The sequence below is a fragment of the Pithys albifrons genome, chromosome 3, assembly GCF_047495875.1.
Source record: "Pithys albifrons albifrons isolate INPA30051 chromosome 3, PitAlb_v1, whole genome shotgun sequence".
Lineage (NCBI taxonomy): Eukaryota > Metazoa > Chordata > Aves > Passeriformes > Thamnophilidae > Pithys > Pithys albifrons.
Genome location: NC_092460.1, coordinates 45,312,586 through 45,337,809, shown reverse-complemented (window position 1 = coordinate 45,337,809; position 25,224 = coordinate 45,312,586). Strand labels below are relative to the sequence as shown.

Here is a 25,224-nt window from a genome sequence, read left to right as displayed (position 1 = left end):
CAGTCAGGGAAAGGGGACATGGTGAGTAAACACTGGAATTGTACTTATTTCCCCTCAGCACCCCCAAGCAGGTCCTTCTTGGACAGACCTTCCCTCATGACACCTCCAAACCCCACAAAATCCCAGGATGGACCAAGTTAAAGGGACCACAGAGAGCCATCTGGTCCCATGGGGCCATCCCAGAGCACCTGGGACAGGGTTGTGTCCAGATGGGTCTGGGATATCCCCAGTGAGGAGACTCCACGCCCTCTCTGGGCTCAGCAAAGAAGTTCTTGCTCATGTCCAGGTGGAACTTCCTGGGCATCAGTTACTGCCCATTTCTCTTGTGCCATTGCTGGGCAACCCCGAGCAGAGCCTGGTCCATGCTCTGCCACCTCCCTGCAGGCACTGACAGACATGGGGAAGGTCCCCTCTCAGTGTCTCTTCTGGAGGCTGAACAGCTCCAGCTCCCTCAGCCTTTCCAGTCTCTTCAGCATCTCCACAGCCTGCGTTGGACATGATCGAGGTGCTGCCGGGCGATCCTGGGTGGATCAGTGTCCACAGCCGCTCCCGAACCCTCAGCCGGTCCCGATCCCTGTGCCAGTCCCAAACCCGCGGCCGGTCTCGAACCCTCGGCCGGTCTTGATCCCTTGGCCGGTCCCGAATCTCGAACCCGCGGCCGGTCCCGAATCCAAACCCGAATCCGAACCCGCGGTCCATCCCGATCCCTTGGCCGGTCCGCAATCCGGTGCCGGTCTCCAACCCTCGGCCGCTCCCGGACCCTCGGCTCGTCCTGAACCCGCGGCCGGTCCCGATTCCCGAAACCGAACCCTCGGCCGGTTCCGAACCCTCGGTCGATCTTGAACGCGCGGCCACGCCCGAACCCGCGGCCAGTGTGGAACCCGGGGCCGCTCCCGAACCCTCGTCCGCTCCCGATCCCACGGCCGGTGCGAACCCACGGCCGGCCTGAAATCCGGGGCCAGTCCCGACCCCTTGGCCGGTTTCGAACCCGCGGCCACTCCCGAACCCTCGGCCAGTCTCGAACCCGGGGTCTCTCCTCCCCACCCCCGGAGTGGGGCGGGCGGTGCCGCCGAGGGGACGGCGGAGCGCGGAGCGCATCGATGGCGGCCGCCCATCGCGCCCTCGGCGCTCGGCTCGGCGGGCCCCGCCCTGCCCGTCCCCCGCCATTTCGCACCGGGACGGGAAGGGGCGCGGAGCGGCCGGGACGGGGCACGGTGGCACCGCCGGCTCTTCCAGCACCGCCGGCTCCTCAGCACCTCCAGCCAGGTACCGCCTCACCCCGCCGACCCTCTCCTCTGCCTTGCTTCCCTCCCCGCTTTTCCCCCGCCGTGGGCAGGCAGGCAGCCGGGCACTGCCGTCCGCCGCTCCCCTTCCCTCCTGCCGGCCCCTTCCTCCTCCCGCCGCGCTCCCCTCTCGCAGCCCGGCCGGCATCCCCTGGAGCCGCATTCCCGGTGCTTCCCGGCGGGAAGGGACAGGTGGGCAACGCCCTGACCGCCGAGCCACCCCCCCTCACACACACACACACACACACACCAACCGCTCCCTTATCCCTCCTGTATTGGTGTGGGGTTCATCTCCTCTTCCCTTTCTCCCAGATCCTCAGCCCCGGAAAGTTCGGGGGGATCCCAGGGATTGGGAATTACGAGGGAACACCGCCCCGAGGTGTGTGTGGGAAGCCGTGAGGGGCAGGACCGAGCCGTGTCCCGGCACAGCGGGCGCATTCCCGGCTGCCCGAGGCTCTTCCCGAGGGGACGCCCCTGGAAAACCCGGGCGGGCTCCCGGGCCGGGAACCAAATCCCTGCTCCGGGTCAGCCCCGGCACGGAGCGCTCTTCCACCTTCTCCAGAGTCTAGTGTATTTTCTACGTATTTAGTGTATTTTCTATTTATTCCCCGCATTTTCGACTTACTCCCCGCGTTTCTTCTCACTCCCTGCATTTCCCCCTCACTCCCTGCATTTCCCCCTCACTCCCTGCATTTCCCCCTCACTCCCTGCATTTCCCCCTCACTCCCTGCATTTCCCCCTCACTCCCTGCATTTCCCCCTCACTCCCTGCATTTCCCCCTCACTCCCTGCATTTCCCCCTCACTCCCTGCATTTCCCCCTCACTCCCTGCATTTCCCCCTCACTCCCTGCATTTCCCCCTCACTCCCTGCATTTCCCCCTCACTCCCTGCATTTCCCCCTCACTCCCTGCATTTCCCCCTCACTCCCTGCATTTCCCCCTCACTCCCTGCATTTCCCCCCCCTCGCTCCCCTCATTTTGCCCCTATTTAGCAGGGGGGTCTCTAAACCTTTGTAGTCGCAGCTTCCCGGCCCAGCGCCCGCGCCGCACTCCCTGTGTGTGCAATACTTGAGGAACGAGCATTCCCTCATCCCTTTCTGTCTTGTTTTCCAGGGAGAGGGAGCTGCTTCCCGGTGCAATAGCGGGAGGAACGCGAGGCTGAATGAGAACGCCCTGAGAGCATCCTCGTTAGTCGGAGCCCGGCTCTGCTTAATGTTGGTTTCTTTGTCATCAGGTCTGCTAAAAAATGACAGAATATAAACTTGTTGTGGTTGGAGCTGGTGGTGTAGGCAAGAGCGCCCTGACAATACAGCTAATCCAGAACCACTTTGTGGATGAATATGACCCTACAATAGAGGTAAACAATTTCATCTGGTACTTTTTGCGAAGAGAGATTATTCGGTGATAATGGTGGGTGTTTGCTTTTGGACACTTTAACCACAAGAACAAGGCTTTGTAATCAAAACAGCTCAAAGATAATGGTCTGCATGGTCCAGCATTGGAGAAGAAACTGCTGTGGTGCTTCTGTCTGTGGAATAAACAAAATTAACAGTTTGGATTAATTAAAAGTATGGTGATAATTGCAGTGTTTTCTCGGACAGTTTGGATGCACGTGCTTAGGATCTCAGTGACAAAGTATTTGCTAAACTCATTTGGAAACGCTTGGCAAAACTCTTCATGGCTTTGTACAACCTCTTAAATATGACCTTTTCTTCTTTGATAAGGAGGAAAACCTTGTGAAATGTGTGGGCCAGTCTTTCTCAGCTTTACCATTGGGATCTGTTTCTCACAGTGAGGATTGTCCTGGAATGGCAGGGTGAATGAAGCAAAAAGGGGAGCCTGTTGTAATTTTTTTCCTTCTTATTGCACACCAGTGCAGGCTTCTGTATCCAGAAAAAGTGTTCTAGGACAGCTGCTCTACTGGATTCTTTGAAATACAAGCCACAGCACCCCAAAGTTTGAAACTGTATTTCAGCTTTGAACGTTGTGCTGTTTTAAAGCTTTTTAATGAGCAGGCAAGCTCTGCCTTTTAAACATGAGAAAAATACTGGTGTTGTCTGAAATCTCCTGTGGATCGTTGCATTTAATAACCTCAGACACTATAAAGGGAGCAATGACACAATAATTTACCCAAGGTTTTTATGTTCCCAGCACTGCAGCTCTGCAGCTTGTGACTTCATTTGTGTGTTTATACAGTGAGGCACTTCCAGGCTCACCTGAAGGAATCACAAGGGTTTAAATCTGGGTTGAAAATGGAGATTTAGAAAGTGTCTAAGTGGTGATTTTCAGGTAGAAGTGACAGGAGACAGTGCCCTGGGGTGGTAGAAAAGCTGTGTTTAGTGAAGGCCTGAGTTAAAGTGCCCCAAACAAGAGATGTGTTGGCTTGAGGTTACCTTAATGTGCCTTTTTTGTGTCTTGCCTTTCTGTGGAATGGCCAAGTAACATCCTGCTGGCAGAGGATTTCGTGACTAGACCTGTGGAGAGAAGAGTGTTTGACTCACACCAGGAGAGCAGCTCTTTTCAGTTACTCAGAATGAAATCCTAAAACAGCAGCTGCCCAAAATACTCTTAAAAAACAGAAAACACGTGCAATTTATTGAGATGAACAAAAAAAATGGGATTTTACTTCTTCCTGCAAAAGGAACTTAGGAGGATGTTGGTCTTGGTTCATAATTAAAATCAATATTATGTTTTGCTTGTTCATAATTATTTGGGTTTCTCTTAGGTTAGAGGTGTGTTTGGGCACTGCAGAAAGTGCTGTGGAGGTTCTGTCTGGATTTTGTGATTGTGTAAACCATTCAGGAACACAGGAACCTGAATGCCAGTGTTCCTAAACCCCCTGAGGGATTCTGCTACTCAGAGGAATTCTGTTATTCTGAGGAATAACAAATCCATGTTACTGTAAAATATTAAAATGAAAATACATTTCCTTATAGAATGAACCTAAAAATTCCAGAACTATTTATTCATAGAATCATAGGACAGCCTGAGTTGGAAGGCAACTTAAACCTCCCTGGAGGTTTTAAACTGAGCTTGGCCGTGGCACTGAGTGCCATGATCTGGTAAAGGGACTGGAGTTGGCCCAAGGGTTGGATTTGATGATCTCGGAGGTCTTCTCCAACCCAATCCATTCTATGATTCTATGACCATCCCATTCCAACCCCCTGCCATGGGCAGGGACACCTCCCACTGTGCCAGGTTGCTCAGAGCCCTGTCCAGCCTGGCCTTGGACTCTCCAGGGATGGGGCAGCCACAGCTTCATCCACAAATTCAGTCGTGTGCAGGATGACTGTGGTGTGGTCCAGAATCAGTACTAAATTCATTGGTTATTAATTAACCTAATGGATTTTACACCAGCATTTACAACTTGTATTGATACTGTACTATGACAAGTTTTTCTCTGCTAGTTCCTGGTTTTATCCTGTAAATCCTGAGACCTTGAGGATGGAGATTTATCTTCCTGCTCATGTGGTAAATCACCTTGTGTGTGTTCACAGTGCTGTGATTGTGTAGCAATAACTCAGTTACAATAAGAGTGGGCTCTGATTTGGAGTGGCAGCCAAAAAAAAGGCCTGGGCACAATCCCCCTGGGCTGAGGAGGGTTGTGTGGTGGTGCTTCCTTTGGGGCTGATCAGAGAACAACAGGTGTGGAGTGGTTTGTATGAGGAAATAAGGCTAAAATTGCCTTGATTGGTAAATAGTTGAGGTGGTACAGTAGTTCATGTCACCAGTGCTTGTCACTTACTGCTGTTTCTTTCATTTCCATACAGCAAAATACTGGATTTCCCTCGCAGATAATCCAGCTAAATGTTGTGGTTTAGTCAGAGAAGAGAGTTCAGTGTTTGTTTTCTGTGGTAGATTCCATCACTGCACAGTTACTGAGCAATTCCAAATATTTCCTGGGCTTAACAGAGTGAAACTCCACAAGTCCAATATTCTCATGCTGTGAGGACACTATGCAGTTGAAGAGAGGAAAAAATAGTCTATTTCCTTAATCCCAGGTGCTTTGACAGCGTCCTTGATCCTGCCGTTTTCAGTGGAATAGACCTGATGATTCCAACAGTAACCTGCTTGGAAAATGGCAAGTTTCATGGCCTGTTTGAGGGTTTTATTTAGTTACATCCCAGCTTAGCAGATGGCAGGGCAGGGGGAGGAATTAAAACGAGTGGTTTGGTGGCTACAGTTATTCAAATCTATGCGTTTCACAGTTTCATACCTTACATGAAGTAGAGGGATTTATAGCCAAGTGATTTTAAGTGTTGAATTTTCAAATACATGTGCAGCAACCCTTGTAAATTCACACACAGAGTTGGGCCAGTGCCCTCTACCGGCCGAGACTGGTTAAACCTCAGTTCTGAAAATGCAGTTTGGATTCATTTTCTTTTCATTTTATTTTTATTTCCCAGCTTCAGCGTGTTTTAGGCCTTAATATGTATCATCTTTTAAACATCTCAGAGAAGGAGCAGCTTTTCCAGTTGCTTGTCAGAGGTTTTTAAATTGGATTAGCCAAAATCCCTCTGCTTATTTAGGAATACTGATATTTAAATCTGTGTTCCTAAATGACCTGTGCACTTGTGAAACTCCCACCAATAGCTGAGTCTCAGTAGTTGTGATGTTTTAACATTAAATTGCTGGTATAATTGATTTTTTAGGAAATATTAGTTACTTGCTTAGCTTTATTAAGCAATGGGGTCTTTTAGCTAAATTCCATATGTAGTGTAGAGCTGAGATTTCATATCACATCTTCTATCAGTGCTTGTGAACAAATGGAATTATTATTCCTTTAACATGCTGGGGTTTATGCCTTGTGTAAGGTCAGTAAAATCACATTAAGTGATCATTAAAATAAAAAAAGATTCCATGGATCTGCCAAGTCTGTCCATTGCAATTTCACATTTGGAGTTGGTGCTACTTAGAAATTAACTTCTACTTTGTATTTTGTTTTTACTTAAGAGTCTTAATGTGATTTCAGGTTTGGTAACTTGTACGGGGTAGGGGAAATAAAAGGCAAAAAAGCAAAATATTTATAATTACAGTAATCTGGAAGGAAATAATAAGCTTGAATTTTCTATCCCACATCTCTCTTTTCCTTCTGCCTCAATTTCCCTTTCTAGGTAGTGACAAAAGTTTTCTACTAGAAGTGGCAAAACAACTTAGCATCTCAAAATAGTAATTTTTGTACCTTTATCTTTGCTGCTGCTCACATAGTGGACATGCTACAGCCAGCAGTGCTTGAAAGTGATTTTCCTCCTTCTTAAAAATGATTTTCTTTGATGAAAATTACTTAAAGCTTTTGTTTAGAGCTCAGTTGAGGGGAATTTCTTTCCCTTTGAAGTGCTAAGCTGGAAGAAGGGGATAGTACAGGCTTTTCAAGAACTGCTTTTCATATTTCTAAACCAGCAGTCAAATTGCAAGAGCAGAAAAGGAAAGCTTTGTAAATATGTCTGTTATAATGATAGAAGTGAAGTTCACTGTGATAAAAGTGTCCAGGGACATGAGGAACCTGCTGGTGAATATAAGAGAATTGGAATGAAGAGTCACCCTTTGGGTTTGGTTTTTTGTGATTTTTCCCCCCTTTAAGCAGTGAGATGGAGTATTAACCTTATTTTAAAACATCTTGGAGCTTCAGCTGTACCAGCATTTAAACAAGTTTCTAAAATAAGTTACCTGCTTCTTACTTAAACTCTGAATTTGCACTTCTGTGAAGTAAATAGATCCAAAATAATGTTGGAGATAAACTTTTTAAGGTAAACAGTCAGTATAGTTTTACCTGATACTGTTAAATGTCATCTAAGATAAATGTGAGATTATAGTTTGTTTGGTTTAATATACTAATTCTATAGAATAATCTCCTGCTTGTTTCTTACCATGAGCAAGAGGCAAGAAGAGAACCTTTTGTAAAAGGTGTTATAAAGAATGTTAATCTCTAGCTAAGGAATCTGAAAACTGATGCAAAGATTTTGTGTTTATACCTGTTATTTATTACAGCTGCTGTTTATTGATACTAATTCATGGGGCTGTTCAGTGATGTGTTTTTAATTTTATTGCCATGGCTTTATTTCAAATATAAGGGTGTTTATAGAAGTTCCTGGGCAATAACACATCCTTAGCATTAAAACTGTGTATGCAGCAAAAAGGGGATGTAAATGGACATTAATACCAAGTTATTGGGACTTTTTACAGGTTTTAGCCACTTGAATCAGTGACCTGAAAGCTTTGATTTGATAGCACTGAAATAATTTGTTCTGACATCTCTGTCAACCAACCCACTGGGGGCTTTTGTGTGACTCTTGGTCTGTCTTGGCTAAAAAGCTTGAACTTCAAATCTATCAACTCAACTTTGGTAACTTAATAACAGATATTATTATATACACCTGCTTAGGAACACAAAACAGATTTCCTGTCCCACACACTGAATGGTTTTTATTTTTCATGTCCTTTTCAGTGGCAAAGATTGTTGGAGTTGCCTTACCTGTGTATTCTTTCTGGTTTAATTATTTTGTTCATTATTGTGGCACAAGGATTTTGTGAACACCCATAGAATGAAGGTCAAATTTTAGTTTAAAAATAAATTGGTAAATTTAGTAGGCTTAAACACAGTCAAACCTTTTAAAATCAGGATAACAAGTGTCTTCTATTAACAGAGACAAGGGAGATGCTTTTGATCTGGCTCCAGTTTGTTCTTTTTGTGCACAATAAGAAATAAGAACTCTTCCCTTTGTGTGTGTGGATACACATACGCTGTTGGAACTTTTAAGTGTTTTCAGTCATTCCTATTCCTAATAAATAATTCCAGTATCTCCAGAGTTACTGATATTTAAAATCTTACTTGTGTGTGTTTAACCAAGGTGTATTTTTTTCTTTTTCAGGATTCCTATAGGAAGCAAGTAGTAATTGATGGAGAAACCTGTCTCTTGGATATTCTGGATACAGCAGGTCAAGAAGAATACAGTGCAATGAGAGACCAGTACATGAGGACAGGGGAAGGTTTCCTGTGTGTCTTTGCTATAAACAACACAAAATCTTTTGAAGATATTCACCATTATAGGTGTGTGTGTGCAGAGAGAATTGCCCAGCTCTTGTATTAGATGGATGTGGGGCTTGTTCTTCCAGCAGATAATCTCTTATTAAAATGGCATCAAAGGGAAAATTTGAAAATTAACAATATTGTGCACTTTTTACCTGGAATTTTGGGTAATCTGGAAATCTGCCTTGTTTGCAACTTAGGCAGGCAAAGCTCTTGTGGTACAATAAACTAAAATGACTTGAGCCTTCCTGGTGAAGACTGATCTGAAGGTAAATTCTGCCCATTCCATGGGTAAAATTGTTTGTTATGATGATAAAAACAGAGCAATTGAAATGGTACAGACAATAATCTCAATTGGGAGTTTTGTTTTGGGCTGAAAGAAGGAAATACCCAGGGAATGTCATGAGAAGAAGAACCTTTATGAGTCCTGAGCCCGAGACAGGCAGACACACCAAATCTGAGCTCCAGAATGTGCCAAAAACCAACCTGTTATTAGTTCCCTCAAACTCTCTTTTTAAAAAAATAATTAGTTAAAAATACCAACTCCTGCTTTCTTTGTTAACTACACCAACACAGAAATAGAAGCAATCTCCAGTGATCACCACAGAAGATAAATTGTAACTTATTACCTGAGTATTATCCTGAATTTTCCTGGGATATTCTGTTAGGAGGCAAAGCAAATCCCACTGTGGATCACTGAGTTTTGCAGCATCAAAGATTAATCCCAAACACACAATGTTAAGCTGTTCATAGTTAGGCATTTAAAATAACATTACAAAGGGGTTTCCTCTGGCTGTAGAGGAAGAAGGGAAAAAAAGGCAAGATAGATGGGAAGGCAGAAATGATGAAATGAAGGATTTTTATTTGAGATTCTGGACAAGTACATCCAACTGGTATTTCAAGATGCTTTCTAACTAGTGGCTGAAAGGATCTCTCTTTGTAAAGAGCCAGACTGGTGGTCTTCAGACTTTAAAAACTCCTGTCTAAATGCAGACTTTGTAATGCTGTCTTTAATTAAAAAAAAAAATCACAAAGTCCCCCCCAAACCCAAATCAAAATGAAGACAATGGGCATAGAGCTTTTGATAATGTTTTATCTTGGCAAACAAATTGAGTACGGTGAGTTATGAGTATGAAAGGTAAGTAGTGAGATTTACACCAGAACTTCTCAGATTAGTTCTGGAATTAGCTGTTAAAAACTTTAAAAAGTAAAAATGAGAAAAACTCAGTGTAGTGACATCAGAATCTATAGTAGATTGTTACTAAAGTGATAAACTTGATGGTGACCTCATTGGTCAATTTATTTTTTTGTGGCTTCTAATAGTGTGTATGTATTAAATGAACATAAAAAAAGATTATGGAATTTGTTAATTTTTTAAAATTGTTCTAAAGTTGATCATATTAATACTAATGCCTGTTAAATATAATCTATTTTTTCCCTTCTTTTTAGGGAACAAATAAAGAGAGTTAAAGACTCTGAAGATGTCCCAATGGTGCTAGTAGGAAACAAATGTGATTTGCCTTCCAGAACAGTAGACACAAAACAAGCTCAGGATTTAGCAAGAAGTTACGGAATTCCTTTCATTGAAACATCAGCAAAGACAAGACAGGTAAAGCTCAAACTCCCCAGGTGCAAAAGCAGAGCTCTCCTCTGAATTACCATCCTGCTACTTACTCTAGGCCCTGATAATTGCTTGGTCATATCCACAGATTTATTTCTCCAGATTGGAATTCCTTGTGGTGTCTCTTCTTTCTATCAACTCACTGACAACTGAGAATTGTTTATTGATGAGTGATTGGCTTCAACTGCTCCAGCTCAGGGTCACACCTGGCCTGCTCTTGCTCTCCTCTCTCAGGTGTTTGCAGCATTCTTAAAGTTCTGAGAGGTTTTAACAGAATAAGAGCCCTTCTGCTTAGAGGTGAAATGTTTTTTTTTCCCCCAGCAGGAGGATTAAACAAACAGCTAATTAGTTTATTCTGGTTTAAGTGTTCTCATTAATAACCAAAGGAGTTTTTCCATGAGGCATTGATTCTGTGTTTAGCAGCACATGCTTGATAGACCTTTTTATAGATAAGCAATTGGCCATAAGGCTTTTTATTGAAATTACTGGATTAATTCTTTGTATAAACTGATATTTTTCCAAGACTTTAGAGCTCCCTGGTGGTTTATTGTACCCCACTGGTACCATAAACTGGTCCTTTCAGTGCCTCTCTCAGGGTTTGTAAGAACTGAGGTGATGTGGTGGTACATCCATGCACTCAGGAGAAAAGAAACTAGAGATGGAACTGGCTCAGTATTTGTGGAAGAAAGCAAATGCTGATACAAGGTTTTTCTTTTGAGAGTATAAAGCTTTTGCTCATAGACAGTATCTAAATTACTGAGAAATGAATATTTTTATTAGTGCAAATTTACTGTACCCACCCAAGTCTTCTGACAAGTGGAAACCTGGATTAATTAGTAAAACTTTAAAACGGAACACTAACTTTTGGCAACAGAGAAAGTCTCTGCTAGGTAGGATTAAGAAGAAAAAAAAGCAGAGCTACAGAACTTTAATGGCTGAGAATAAATTAGGCCACACGAATGTCCTGAAGAATGATACACATAAGTGGACTGAATAATTACAATTATCTTTGTTTGGGTGGTCCTGTATTAGTGTCTGTCATCAAGATGGGAGGGTAAAAAAACATCTCTGAAATTACGTTTGAGGTTGGAAATAATAGAATTTCTGTACTGACAATCTAGATTTGATTTTGTTCTGTCTGTTTTATAGACCACCAGGCTTTGGGGATATATTCTTTTTACATAGCCACTTTTATTACAAGTGTGTTGATAGGATGGTGTATTTTCCAAGATTCCTGCACTGACTCCTCCAAGCAGCCCCACCGTTATATAAACTGTCATCCTGTAATTTCACTGCTTTTATCCATGACTTTGTATTTCCGGAGGTGCCAGCTGAAATGCAGTGGGAAGGCTCTGGCTGTTGGCTTTTGTTTACACCCTCTACAGATGAGGAGCCCCTAAAGGTATCTCATGGATGTTTTAAAATAAAGATGCCAAACAGACTTTTTTGAGCACGTTGGCTTCTAAAATTTGGCACCTCTGGGTGTGGCTGCTGGTTCTTTCCCAGTGCTCTTCAGAGCATGGTGTGTTATGAAACTGCTTCATAAGATGCTGTGTCAATAAAATACTTTTGAGAAGGGAATTGGAGGAAGAACCTGATCTTTAATTACAGCAAGATCATCTAACTGTTAATGTATGTGATTGTGTGTATGTGCCTCCATGTGCATGTACATAGAATGATTTTTCAGTTACACTGTCATACGTAGAAAAAAATACATATACACACACATGTTCTTCCAAAATAATTTTAATTTAAGGGATTCAAACCATTGTGTGACCTGCTTGTGGTCCATGAACTGTAGTTTTGTTCAGTCTTTGCCTAAAAGTCAGTCTAAATAAGAATCTAATGGAATTGTATGTTCATACAGAACAAGGTCTCAGTTCCAGCTAAGTCAGTTTTTAAGATCTTCAAAAATTCATAGAAAAGGCCAGAAAGAGGAAAGAGAAAAACACTGAAATGAAGAGCAAAAATAAGCAGTTCTAAAAGTTAGTGTGTCTGTTTTTCTTTGATTCTGACAGTAAATATGTAAACTTTAACTTACTGCAAAAAGATTTGTGTTTTAAGCCAAATACCCACATGAATATTCATATAAATCACTGAGTTCATGAGTGAAACATTGGCTTAGGGGACCCTACAACTTGGCTACAGGGCTATAGATTATTATTTCTTTAATTAGACCACTGACTGAAATTAATATAATTTATGGGAAAGAGCGATAATCCTATTTCTGAATGTAAACACATGGCAGTACTGGTGGTTTTGCAAGGCATTAATACTGTAGGACTTTGTTTCCCTTGGAACACTTCAACTTTCCTGCTGGTATTGAATTCAAAGGACAAGCAGATAAAGGAACATTATTGTAAATACAGTAAAGGGTTCCCCAAAGCATTAAATCTTGTGGTTGGGAATATGTACTTGAACACACTTCTGAAGTGTGTAATGAAGAAGTTGACCAAAATCACAAGGATGCTGTTAAAAAGAATTGTAGTTATTTCAGCTGTCTGATGTGCAGTGGGTTGGGCCACAACCTTGTGAGGAAAGGAAGTTGAGCACCTGGGCCTGGCTGAAGAAGTAACAGGAGCAGTATTTGCAGAAACTCCTTCCTACATCTCAGCTCAAATTCGTGAATAACTGATAACTTGGTTTGCTTGAACCATTTTGTAGGGATTTGTCCTGTCATGTGTACAGGTTTCTTCTGAAAACTTTGTTTTCAAGCAGTTTTAACTCAGACTTGACATTGTGGGTTGAGTTTTTTCATGTCACTTGTCTGTTGTGGGGTTCAGCTTCTCTGAAAAGGCTGAGTCCTTCCCAAAACAAAACCCCAAGGAAGGAAAAAGCTTTGGGAATGATGGCAGATATTCTGGCCTTGAGCTTGGGAGTGGCTCCAGGGTGCAAAGGAAACCAGGTTGTATTTATCTAATGTAAATATAAAGGTCTGCAGCAAAAAGATACATGTGCAGAATGGGTGAAATTCAGGTAGAATGGAGAGCTGTGATTCTGGCACTGCTTAACTTCGGGTGATGAGCTCTGAAACTTCATGACTGTGCACTATTTAACAGGAATTTACTGATGGATGTCTGGTATTTCACCACCACGTGATAATAACATGATCAGTTTAACCCTCCTTCCCTCCTTCCCTCCTTCCCTCCTTCCCTCCTTCCCTCCTTCCCTCCTTCCCTCCTTCCCTCCTTCCCTCCTTCCCTCCTTCCCTCCTTCCCTCCTTCCCTCCTTCCCTCCTTCCCTCCTTCCCTCCTTCCCTCCTTCCCTCCTTCCCTCCTTCCCTCCTTCCCTCCTTCCCTCCTTCCCTCCTTCCCTCCTTCCCTCCTTCCCTCCTTCCCTCCTTCCCTCCTTCCCTCCTTCCCTCCTTCCCTCCTTCCCTCCTTCCCTCCTTCCCTCCTTCCCTCCTTCCCTCCTTCCCTCCTTCCCTCCTTCCCTCCTTCCCTCCTTCCCTCCTTCCCTCCTTCCCTCCTTCCCTCCTTCCCTCCTTCCCTCCTTCCCTCCTTCCCTCCTTCCCTCCTTCCCTCCTTCCCTCCTTCCCTCCTTCCCTCCTTCCCTCCTTCCCTCCTTCCCTCCTTCCCTCCTTCCCTCCTTCCCTCCTTCCCTCCTTCCCTCCTTCCCTCCTTCCCTCCTTCCCTCCTTCCCTCCTTCCCTCCTTCCCTCCTTCCCTCCTTCCCTCCTTCCCTCCTTCCCTCCTTCCCTCCTTCCCTCCTTCCCTCCTTCCCTCCTTCCCTCCTTCCCTCCTTCCCTCCTTCCCTCCTTCCCTCCTTCCCTCTCCAAACTAGAGGAGGTTCTGCATGTGGCTGAATTGTAGCATCAATTTCCAACCAACCCTTCAAAGTATTATGTCTGTTTTAAAGACAGAAGAAATTAGCCATAAGATGGATCTTCCATGGACTGGTAGATTTTTGCAGGGTTCTGTATTCTCCAGTACTGGTTGAGCTGTATCTTCCACTACCAAGTTTTATGTTGGGAGTGCTTTTATCCAGTGGTTTTTCTCCCTTGTGTCTTCATGAATAATTTTAATTTTAATTTTTTTAATTTAATTTGCCCAGCAGTTGCTTTTAAAAGCCCAACTGTGATAAAGGGTATAAAGGTGGGCATAGGACACTTTTGAGGTGTCAAGAATAACTTTTAGTAGTTTTATTTAAGTGCTATTTAGAGAAACAGAACACGTGAAAATTCCTGTTTGTACTTTGGTCTGTGTTTGAAACAGGCTTTCTTTGCACGTAGTCATGTTTTAAATTGAGAGTTTGGCTGTCATTCAGGAGTCAAAAGCATCTTGAAAATGTTGCCTCAAGGTCATGGGTTCTTTGGGCTGTAAGTTTTTAATAAGTGCCAAAGGGTATTTTTGCTTCTAGTTCTGACAGCTGAAAGAACTGGTTGTATTTTATATACATGGTCATTGCTCACTGAAGGGAAAAACACTGAAGAATCTTAAAAGAAATTGGTATCAAAATGACTTAAACTTGCAAGACTGGCACCTGGCTCTTAAAAATGTCCCTTTGTGCTAATGGAATTATCAAATAAGTGTCTGTGCAGGTTTTTCATAAGACTGTTCCTGGTGGTGGCAGTAGCAGCAGTTTCTTCTCTCCTTCTGTGTCTCTCCATCTCTGCATTGCTAAAGCAAATTATTACAGCTCATGTTGGTGATGGGAAAGTTGGCAGTAAATGTTGGTGAAGAATTGTTACCTAATTATTCATGTCAAAGCTCCATAATCAAATGATCTCTTTCTACAGCCAAACAGCAGATTTGCAAAGCCATTGATTCCTGTACAGCCTGTGCTTTGGCTGATCAATGATTCCTGTTTCCACTTCAGGAAGAAACTTCAACATGAAACATGAAATGATGAGCTTTACTTGGCTTTTGCCATTTTTAATGGCTTTCTTTACATTTTGCAAACTCTCAGACCTGGAATGTGAGACTTGTCATCTCGTCCATACTTCTACACATCTCAACAGGGCACATTATGTATATACAGAGAAATAAGACCCAATAAATTAATCTAATTAATTGAATCTTCACATTTAAATGGCTGTAGTTTGGAAGAACCCTCAGATAAGCAGCAGTGTGGTAAGAATGAGTCTTCGGTGTGATACCTGAGGGCACAGGTCATGCAAAATGACCCAGTACCTGTGGCAGTAAATGTTTTTTGTTATTAGGGGCATAATATGAAGATGAATTGGAGAGAAAATTTGTGGAGAATCTGCCAAATAAAAGCCCATACTGTGCATTGGGTAGCAATAAAGATTTGGGGCCAGAATTGTTGTGCTGCTTTCCACAGTCATCACTTTGCTCTGGTTTTATTTTCAAATGATGAGTTTGTATTATATTAATAACCTTGTTGATCTGATTGAGGAGACAAGTAGTGAGATTGATAGTAAGGCAGAGGAGATATTTGCTCTCCCCTTGGAATCATTTTGCATCTTGTTATAACAAGAACATCCTCACAGATTGATCTAAATTTCTAAGTTTATGCACAGATACAGTCAGTTTAAAATAACAGATATTACCACTTAGAGCTGGTGCTGCAACTCTTTATATTGTATCTGGTTAAAGATATCTTCAGTCCTTACATATTTTTTTTCATTTTTTTAATGCTTGTGGTGTCATATCCAAGTGGCCTAAATGCAGAGCTGCAGAAAAGTAGGGTGTGAGACCAGAGGAGTAAAATACGTAGCTCTGTGTCATCCCTGGAATCCCTTAGGAGTTTTTCTCAAGCACATAAAAACCTGAGCAGCAGAATTTGTTCGCATTTAGTTGTTGTGGGACCCTCTTTGTTGCCTGAGTGGCCAGAGAGAGCAGATTAGGAGTGTCCTCTTGGTGTGAACTGAGCCCTCCAACAGGATAGTCATGAACTGTTTCCTGCCAGGGCTCAAATGTCACTTTTCCTAAATTTACTAACATAGTGTTTGCTCTGTAAAGTAGCTTTTAAAATAATGTTGCCCAATATTTAGTATTCTTAGAAGATTTTATCTCTTTATAACCACTTAGGGAGTTACCCCAGTGAGACTTTTTCTACACTTGAACTTGTTAACACAGATTTTTGTGAAGAATGTCCACCTTTTTAAAGAACAGAACATAAACAAGTCTGCCTGAACACTGACAGGTTTTCTCACTTTGAAGTGCCAGTAGGTGGCAAGTGCCAGTAACTGTTTGTAAGAACTCTCCAGTGAACAATCTCACAAGATTTTGTGCCTCCTAAACACACCCATTCCCACAGAAATGTGGGGAAAGGTTCAGTAACACAAGCAGTGCTATTTTCAGTGTGGTTTGCAGTGAAAGAAAATAAGTTTTAATCTTTTTTTGGCCAAGTGTTACCATGCACAGGAAAAAAAAAAGGAGAGCCTGAAGAATAGATATTCATCATAATTGCTGATCAATAAATGTGTCTGCTCTGCTTGTATTGAAAGTATTTATCAGTCAGCAGATGAGCAATCCCAGCATTTCAGATACATTAATGAAGATCCATCCATTTCTCTCAAGTAAAGCTCATCATTTCAGTGGGTTTGTTGCATTTTTCCCCCCCCTTCCACGGGTGTTCCAACGTGTCTCAGCTATTAATGAAGCAGTTTTTAAGGAGTTGTGTTTCACAATGCAGAGAGTGGAGGATGCTTTTTATACATTGGTGCGAGAGATTCGTCAGTACAGAGTGAAAAAACTCAGCAGAGAAGAAAAGACTCCAGGGTGCGTGAAAATTAAAAAATGCCTTGTAATGTGACAGGGTAAGTTGGGGATGGAACAGGGGAAGTGGAACAAAATCACTTGCCAAGCACAAATGATTGGTGGGGGTGTACCAATCAAACATCTGGGGGTTAATTGACAGTGTAATTTAAGATACAAAACCAATCAGATTTCAGTGTCCTCAGCAGTATTCCTGACAAACACCCAGGTGCTGTGGATTTGCTGGGTTAACACTGTATTTGGAATTCTCCAAGTTTTTTTTAAATATATTATAGATGCTGTTGAAGTGAATATTGAGAGGAGAAAATCATATTTAGAGCCCTTCCCAGGTGCAGAAATAGGAGGTTCCTAATCCAGCAAAGCAATATTTGGCTGGTGTACAGGTTTTCTTAGTTCTCAGGCCCTTCCTTATGCCATGCCATTTTTAAATTGCGTTTCCCCAGCTTAAAAAATGTACCTTTTTCAGAAATATGTTAGTTTTCTTTGTTTTGGGTCAACTATAATGCCCTGAGTGATCCAGATTTGGAAAAAATAAGTTTTCACTTTTTTTTGAGCTCCCTTACAAGAGGTGAGGGCTCAACAATAGTGAAATAAAACTGGAGGAGAGAGGGGAGTAAATCAAAACAACCAGTAACCAAAAAAGCCAGTACCCAAATTCTCACAAATTTTTATGTTCTACTAAAATAAAAAAGGGAAGAGGAGAGGGCAGAAGAAATTGTGAGGTAGAAGAAGAGTTCATCTAAATCACTTCCAGCAGTTTTGGAATAAACAAACTATCAGAGCAGCTCCTTGCAGATATTACTGACCCACTAATCCTTTACCTCTTACTACACCAGTGCAGACAGTGGGTTGTTAGGATGAAATTTCCCATTTTATAAAAGAAAAACTGTTTGCTTGTCAAGGTGTGTTTTCATATTTCAGAAAGCCTGGCAGAGAGGCAGTGGAACTTGACTTGTAACTTTTGTCAGCAGTGGATATTGTTGAGTTTTTTGCGTTTGTTGTTTTGTGTTTTTCATTATACCCTATTTAGAAAATAGTCTTGGGTATAAGATTACAGAACTTCAAGAGTCTGCTCAGGGAAGGAAATGTGAAAATTTTCAACCAGAAAGGAGAAATTTCTAAAACTCAGTATAAAACCCTCAAAAAAGCTCTTCCTTGAAAGCATCAAATTTATACATCAAAAGCATACCTAGTTTCTCTAGGGTGTAAATTAGATTTTTAGGTAATGTCGTTCAGGTTGAGCTGGGTTAATGGTGGAAAGTTTAAATTACAGGAATTTTAGATTTGCAATTAAAATTGTCATTAAAGGATTTATCCATAGTGATACAGGGGGTACAAATAATTTCCTGTGTGGAGGTATGTATATTATATTTTAAAAAAATACAAAAAAGAACTCCTACAATTCAGAACTTGTTTAAGGGCCTATTTTGGGAGCTGGAGTATTAAGGAATTCTGAATTCCTTATGAATTTGGCATTTCTTACTGATAGTTCTTACAGATAGTGATCATGCAAGCCCACTCCAGACTCCTGTGCAGTCATGGGACCATGTGGTGCCCCAAAGAGAAGCTGCAGCCAGGAGCAGGCTGTGTCTGTGGGAACAGTTCTGACATTTCTGTTCCCTTTGCCTTTTGTAGTTGCCCTTTAGAAAAACAAATGCCAGGAGCAAGCCCTGTCAATGCACCTCTATTGAGGCACTGGGGTTTAGTGCTGAGCATGCCCAGGAATTGTGAGTTTCTGGGCTGAGCCTGGATTTAAAGCACTCATTCAGGACATCTTAACTTTCCAAAAGGATTGGACACAACCACTCCATTGTTAGGGGGAGGAAGGTCAGCTGCCTGCAGTCCCTTCCTGCTCCCAGAGCTGCCTGGAAAGGTCTGACCATCGATGCCTTCAGGGACACACAGAGCAGCCACTGCTTGCATTGAAAATTTAATGGACAGGCTGGAAAGGCAAAGACCTCACTTGATCTGGAGTTCTGCACTTCTCACATGTTCTAAACGCAGTTTTCTATGTCGTGTTGTATTAATTACCTGAATTGAAGGTGAATTGTGGCAGGGCCAGACTGCTAAGTACATCATCAGTAATTAATGAGGCTTGATTTACAAAGGTGTAAATGCAGGGGTGAGAGCTAAGGCAGTTCTGCAACCTGGCACAGTGAAAGGTGTCCCTGCCCACAGCAGGATCACTGAAGATCACCAGGTGATCTTTAACGTGCCCTCCAACCCAGGCCATTCTGTGATTCTATTTTGCAACATGTGCTGTGTTTGAAAGATCATCATCTTAGTAGAACAAGAATTTCAGCCTTGGTGATGAAGTTGTGTGTCTAAAGGTCCATAATAATGTCTGGATATTACTTTGTACAAACTGTTTTCTCTGCATCTATTTTAAACCTGGGTTTGGTCTCTTCTCCCAGGCACTCAGCAATAGGACAAGGGGGCACGGGCTCAAGCTCTGCCAGGGGAAATTGAAGTTGGAGAGCAGAAAAAACTTCTTTGCAGAGAGAGTGCTCAGGCATTGGAATGGGCTGCCCAGAGAGGGGGTGGATTCCCCATCCCTGGAGGTTTTTAAAGTGAGCTTGGCCATGGCACTGAGTGCCATGATCTGGTAAAGGGACTGGAGTTGGCCCAAGGGTTGGACTTGATGATCTTGAAGGTCTTTTCCAACCCAATCCATTCTATGATTCTGTGATTCTAGGATGCATTTGAAGACTTAAATTGTAATTTTTAAGTGTGTCTCATTTGAAGACTCCAACTGAAAGGCAGTTCTGAGAGGTGGTTCTGTAAGGAATTACAGAAGAACATTGTGCAAAGGTTTTTCTTACACCATTCTTGTGTTCTGAGGATGAAACTGTTCTCTCTGTTGTGATTCTTAGTGCTGTTCTCCTCCTTAATACTGAGGCCTGCAGCAGAATCACTTTGAGCTACTTCTACACCATTTCCCTGCATGAACATTGCTGAGTACTCACTTGGTGCAGTAATGCTGAAGACAGAAGCAAGTAGCTGTCTGTAAAATAATACCAAGTATTTTTAATTCTCAAAGGATTAAAGCATCAATTTCATATTGATCAGTAATACCTCAAAATGTAAAACAGATTATTTGCAAGGTCTTGCAGTATAAAAAAAGGGTACTATTAATATTGGGAGATAGGCTGGCTGCTGTGATCCAGTAACATTATACAGCCATTCCTGATCCAGATAAAGGATATTACAAGGAGTAAAGCAGCAAAGAATCAAGAAATTTTTTTTATCTTCATGATTTTATAACTGCTTCTACTTAAATTATTAAAGACTGACTGACAACATGGGGACTTTATTGGGATTTGAAGAAACGTGAAAGCCAGGCCAGAAATGGTTTGAGGTAAATAGGTTGATAAGTGGTACACAATGTTATAGCATAACATTGTACTTGATAATGGTTCATACCAGGTTTTTGGATATACTGGTCTCTTGTGACCAGAGGTCAACTTTTGCAGCTATAACTACCCTCCAAAATAGCATAAAACTACTCAATGTCAACAAATATTAACTTTTGTGTCTGTGAACAAACATTATCTTTTATGTCTGTAGCATAATTAATGGAGCCATGGAAATTTTAAGTGACTGTACATGATACAGCACCAGAGATAATGTGTTCCATGTGCCTTTAACTATACAAGTTGACTGGAATGATTTATTAGATAATTATTTTTCACTGGGAGAAGGGATTGATTCAACTGATTTGCATATGTGAAAATTTCCAAAATTGTGGTGTGATTACTGTATCAGTGTGCCTGAGAAATTATTTGAATATGTGTATTAACCATAACTGTCTTTGGTATTGAATTACTGGTACAGATACTTGAGTTTACTTTTTAGAGGTCCATACAGATGATTAAGGCATAAACAAAAGTAGCTGATGCTTCAGAACCTCCTGTGAGGGTGGGCAGGCCCTGGCACAGGTTGGGCAGAGAAGCTGTGGCTGCCCCATCCCTGCAAGTGTCCAAGGCCAGGCTGGATGGGGCTCTGAGTGACCTGGGACAGTGGAAGGTGTCCCTGCCCATGGAACAAGATGAGCTTTAAGGTCCTTTCCAAGCCAAACCATTCTGTGAATCTAAATGTGTGGTACTATCTATGTCTGTCTACACAGTATATTTACTGTATTTCTCTAGCTTGAGTTGGGACAACGTGCCCTCTCTGAGATGGAGCAGAAAGCAGGACACACCTCTCTCCTTCCCACATAAATCATGGAATTTGACCTGTGGGGTGTCTGTGCTCATGCCCTGAGCAGGAATTCACCTGCAGGATGCCCCTAAGCCCAGTTTGGGAACAGAACTGGGGACTGGGACAGCCTGTAGTGAGGATTAATTGTCCAAAGGATGGCAGGCAGCAAAGCAGCTGCTGATGGAACCGCCTTCACCTGGGCAGGTGAGATGGACACAGACAAGGCTTGCTCTGATCCTCATGTTTGTGTCTTTGCAGGGTGTTGATGATGCCTTCTACACATTAGTCCGAGAAATCAGAAAACACAAAGAGAAGATGAGCAAAGATGGTAAAAAGAAGAAAAAGAAGACAAAGACAAAGTGTATAGTTATGTAAATACAATTTATCCTTAAGAAATACTGAAGTAATTTTGTACATTACACTAAATTATTAGCATTTGTTTTAGCATTACTTTCCTTTCTGCTTCATGATCCTCTTAGCTTTACCTGAATGCTTGTTTGAAATGACAGTGGAAACTTCATTCCTCTTAAAGTGCCAGTATTCTTTGACTGTTGATTCTTGAACTAGCAATGCCTGTGAAAGAAAACAAACAAAAACACAAAACAGACAAAAAAAACCACACACAAATCCCTGAGAACTTTCTTAGGACTCCTTGGTGCATGCACAGTTGGTAACTTCCTATTTTTCTTACTGATTGTGAACTTCTGTTCTGTGTGCAAAGCAAACAGTGAATACACATTCTGTGAATTACATAAATCACATCCCCTGGCAATTTTGGGGGTTGGGAAGAAGGACTAGTTAGCAAAAGAGACTTTCATTTTAGCCTTTCCTTTATTTTAGACTGATTATTGCAATAGAGAGAGACCAGAAGCCTTTATAGTCTTCCTGTAGATTTTGCTTCTAGGCATCTAGTCTTGTAGCATTTCAGATCAACTTTAATGAATGTAAAGATAAAAACTTTCAGAAAAAAAAGATTTCATTGCAATTTGTCACGATCACTCCTTAAAGACTCTATTTTTTCTATAAAAAAAGGTAAAAAAAAAGAAAAAATTGTAAAAAAGACAACAATGCACATCTGGCAATGGAAAAAGTAAAAGTTCTAATTAGGTTGATTTGCTGTTGTTAATGCATTGCTTTAAGACCTTCACTGACTTTTTGTGGCTGAAGACCAAGGTGAAATCCCCCAGTGTCAAACCTTTCTGTAGCTTTGCTCTGTAGGTGCAGGATTTCACCCTCAGAGTCTCCAGGAAATACTTAGAAAGCCTTAATAGGTAAGTTGATTCAAATTCTTAGATTAATTCAGAATTAAATCAGAACTTACAGTAAGAATTAAATCAGAATTAATCCTAAATTATAGTAAAACAATTCTTTTTTTTTCCCCATGAGTGGCATTAAATATTTCCAGATGCCCAAGTTTTATGCAAAATAGGGGAGAAATCTTAAATTGTAGTAACATCAAATGAGTGAATGAATGAGTTGAATTTAGCTGCTTCATGCAAATAATTTGGGAATCCACTATTCCATAGAAATGATGTGGAATTTGCACAAACTGTCAGCATGGTTTTCAGAGTCAGTGTTGTTTGTGTGATGTCTGTGAAGTACTAGTTTTGTTGCACAGATTTAATAGTTGGTGAGTGGCATTCCAGTGTCTAGACTGTCCTGAAGCTAGACAAGATTTTAGTGTTGTCTTTCTCTGTGATTAAGTTCTCTTTGTGATTTTGTTTTCCCTTCCCCTCTTTTTTTTTCTGATTGGAATTAATGCAGGATTTTTGTAGGAGCTTTCACTTTTTGGTACTGCAGTAGCCTAGTTATTCTGCACTGAAGTACAAGGCAGTAGTTGCAGTGTTGCCAGTTCCTCTTGTCTCTCTGTAAATGTGGAATTGTTTGTTTCATTAGAGCTTTGGTCCCTGAAGGTTCTTTTCTTCATAGTAGCTAAACTCAGCTGCAGAGTGACAGATGTGGCTCTGGTGTGGCCCAAAAAGAAGACACAAGACACTGAAGTAGGATAGTTCAGGACACTGGAAGGTTGGGAACAGGGAATAGCAGCACTGCCCTAAGGTATACCTAAACAATTCCCTGGAAATTTGACACAGGTCTGTAAAAATTGCACTGTGTACCTGGACCATTTCCATGAAGCCAAAGGTGCAGCTGCATGAGAAAAGTATTTTGCTTCTACACCAAAATCCCAGAGTTGACTGTTGGAGGTGGAGAGGTGCAAAGCTGGCAGGGAACACATCCTGTTTGTTCTTTAATTTCCATGGGGCTGAGAGAAATCACACCTTTCCCTGCCCGTGTCCCCCATTCCCATCCATCTCCAAAATCCAAGCCCTTCCCTCCCTTCAGCTACAGTGTGGAACGAAGATAATGAACTATCCTGTAAAGCAGTAACAGGAGAGCTAATATTAGATTGTAAGGACCAGTAAGAACAGATTCTTTATGTCACAAGGTGTTTCAGAGCTTCCAAGGTTAAAATGTGTTGGAGACAGTTATTTGCACATTTTAGACACTCTTGACTACACATGAAGAACGTAGCAAAAGTTGACAGCAAATGGAAGTAATCTTCAGGTTACTTTAATTTTGGTAACTGAGTCACACTGCATGTAAAATTAGGGCTGGTCTAAAATTCTGACGTTAATTTAACTAAAAGCTGTTAGGAAATTGTAGCTGAAATGTCATATTCATCAAATGTGGATTTATACAGCTCTACTATAAAGCTATATATAAACTAGTGTTGAAGGGTTTTTTCAGCAAATGTGATCTGTAGCTGCCAGTCTGACTAAATTAGTAAAAAATCCATTTAGATTAGCCCTTATTTACTAAAAAAACCCCAAAAACAAAAAACCAAACCCAAACCACATCCTTGCCACTGTTGTGCAGTTTTGTCTTAGTATTTGTTGAGATTTCATAGAATCATAGAATGGATTGGGTTGGAAAAGACCTCCAAAATCATCAAGTCCAACCCTTGGGCCAACTCCAGTCCCTTTACCAGATCATGGCACTCAATGCCACGGCCAAGCTCAGTTGAAAAACCTCCAGGGATGGGGAATCCACCCCCTCTCTGGGCAGCCCATTCCAATGCCTGAGCACTCTCTCTGCAAAGAAGGTTTTTCTGATCTCCAACTTAAATGTGGTGAAGCATGTTGGATTGCAGCTTGCACAAGTTGATCCCATCCTTACTGCCTTGCTCTACCTGAAATGCTTTCACAGAACATCCCTGGGTGCTTGTCTGTCCTGAGAGCAACTACTGAATGAACATGGGAGTCACTGACCACATTAACCTGTGGGATTGCCATGTGTCAGGGAGTAACACCTTCTTACAGTAGTTTTATGTAACTCTGGTAAACACCCTTGGCATTGGTTTGCTCCAAATTTGATTATTCTGACCAGTTTCACTACCCTGAATTTTTTTGCTAACTGAGGAGTGTGGACTTTGTTACAGTAACAGGATCTCTGGAATGGGTAAATACTGACACACACAATCTTCTGCTCTCGTCTGTACTATGAAGCAATACAGTCATTACCTTCAAAGACCATCAAACTGTAAAACAAATCATTTTGTCTCAAGTTTACATAAAGCTACATAGATGGTAAATCTTTCCTAACATTTCTTTATTCCACTGTCTTGTGTTTTCATGTTGAAAATACTTCTGCTTTTTCCTCTTGAGTGCCAACTTCTTACTAGAATGACTTCTTAATGTAATATGTTTACCTGGAATGTATTTTAACTATTTTTGTATAGTGTAAACTGAAACATGCACATTTTGTACATTGTGCTTTTATTTGATGTGGAACATATGCAGTGTGATCCAGTTTTTCCATAATTTGGTTGTGTGACCTAGGAATGTTGGTCATGCCAGACATTAAGTTAAAAAAAGGAAAAAAAAAAGACCACTGTTTGTTTAAATTTTTTAATGTTTTAGGAGTATGTGCTGTGAGGTGATCTGGAATTTGTCATTTTTTTGTCAAACTGTACTGCTCCTATTTATTGCAATGTAATAAAAAATAGTTATTGTGTGTTTCTGTCCCAGCTTCCTTTTTCTCTGCAGGAATTTCAGCACCTGATCTCGGAGCATCCACACAATGTGTGTTTGGCAGTTGGCCCCCATTTATTTCCTGTATTTCTTCTGGTGCTGCCTGTCCCAAAGCTGCTGTCCCTGCCTCTCAGAGGGTGCTGCTCAGGGAAGGTGCACCTGCATCCTATTTCAGAGCAGTTCATAGAATCACAGAATGGATTGGGTTGGAAAAGACCTCCAAAATCATCAAGTCCAACCCTTGGGCCAACTCCAGTCCCTTTACCAGATCATGGCACTCAGTGCCACGGCCAAGCTCAGGTTAAAAACCTCCACGGATGGGGAATCCACCCCCTCTCTGGGCAGCCCATTCCAATGCCTGAGCACTCTCTCTGGAAAGAA

General features: G+C 41.9%; 1 protein-coding gene across 3 annotated transcripts; it reads left to right on the top strand.

Annotated features, from left to right (window-relative positions):
- Window positions 1-1,151: 1,151 nt before the first annotated feature.
- KRAS (KRAS proto-oncogene, GTPase) lies at window positions 1,152-24,828 on the top strand. Of its 3 annotated transcripts, none has more exons than XM_071551602.1 (6): window positions 1,152-1,266; window positions 2,396-2,639; window positions 8,152-8,330; window positions 9,759-9,918; window positions 16,530-16,615; window positions 21,071-21,188. In XM_071551602.1, exons 2-6 carry the CDS (start codon window positions 2,529-2,531, stop codon window positions 21,096-21,098), a joined length of 564 nt encoding a protein of 187 aa, XP_071407703.1. In that variant the 5' UTR covers window positions 1,152-1,266; window positions 2,396-2,528; the 3' UTR covers window positions 21,099-21,188. The 3 variants fall into 3 exon arrangements, with proteins under 3 accessions (XP_071407703.1, XP_071407701.1, XP_071407702.1); XM_071551600.1 differs by having other exon boundaries at window positions 16,530-16,653; window positions 21,071-21,160; XM_071551601.1 differs by lacking the exon at window positions 16,530-16,615 and having other exon boundaries at window positions 21,071-24,828.
- Window positions 24,829-25,224: the final 396 nt, after the last annotated feature.

Bases quoted from the DNA above. Each gene is read 5' to 3' on its own strand.
- KRAS (XM_071551600.1), top strand. From the start codon at position 2,529: ATGACAGAATATAAACTTGTTGTGGTTGGAGCTGGTGGTGTAGGCAAG. The intron at 2,640-8,151 runs GTAAACAATTTC...TTTCTTTTTCAG, and splicing joins AATATGACCCTACAATAGAG to GATTCCTATAGGAAGCAAGT. The intron at 9,919-16,529 runs GTAAAGCTCAAA...TTCACAATGCAG, and splicing joins CATCAGCAAAGACAAGACAG to AGAGTGGAGGATGCTTTTTA.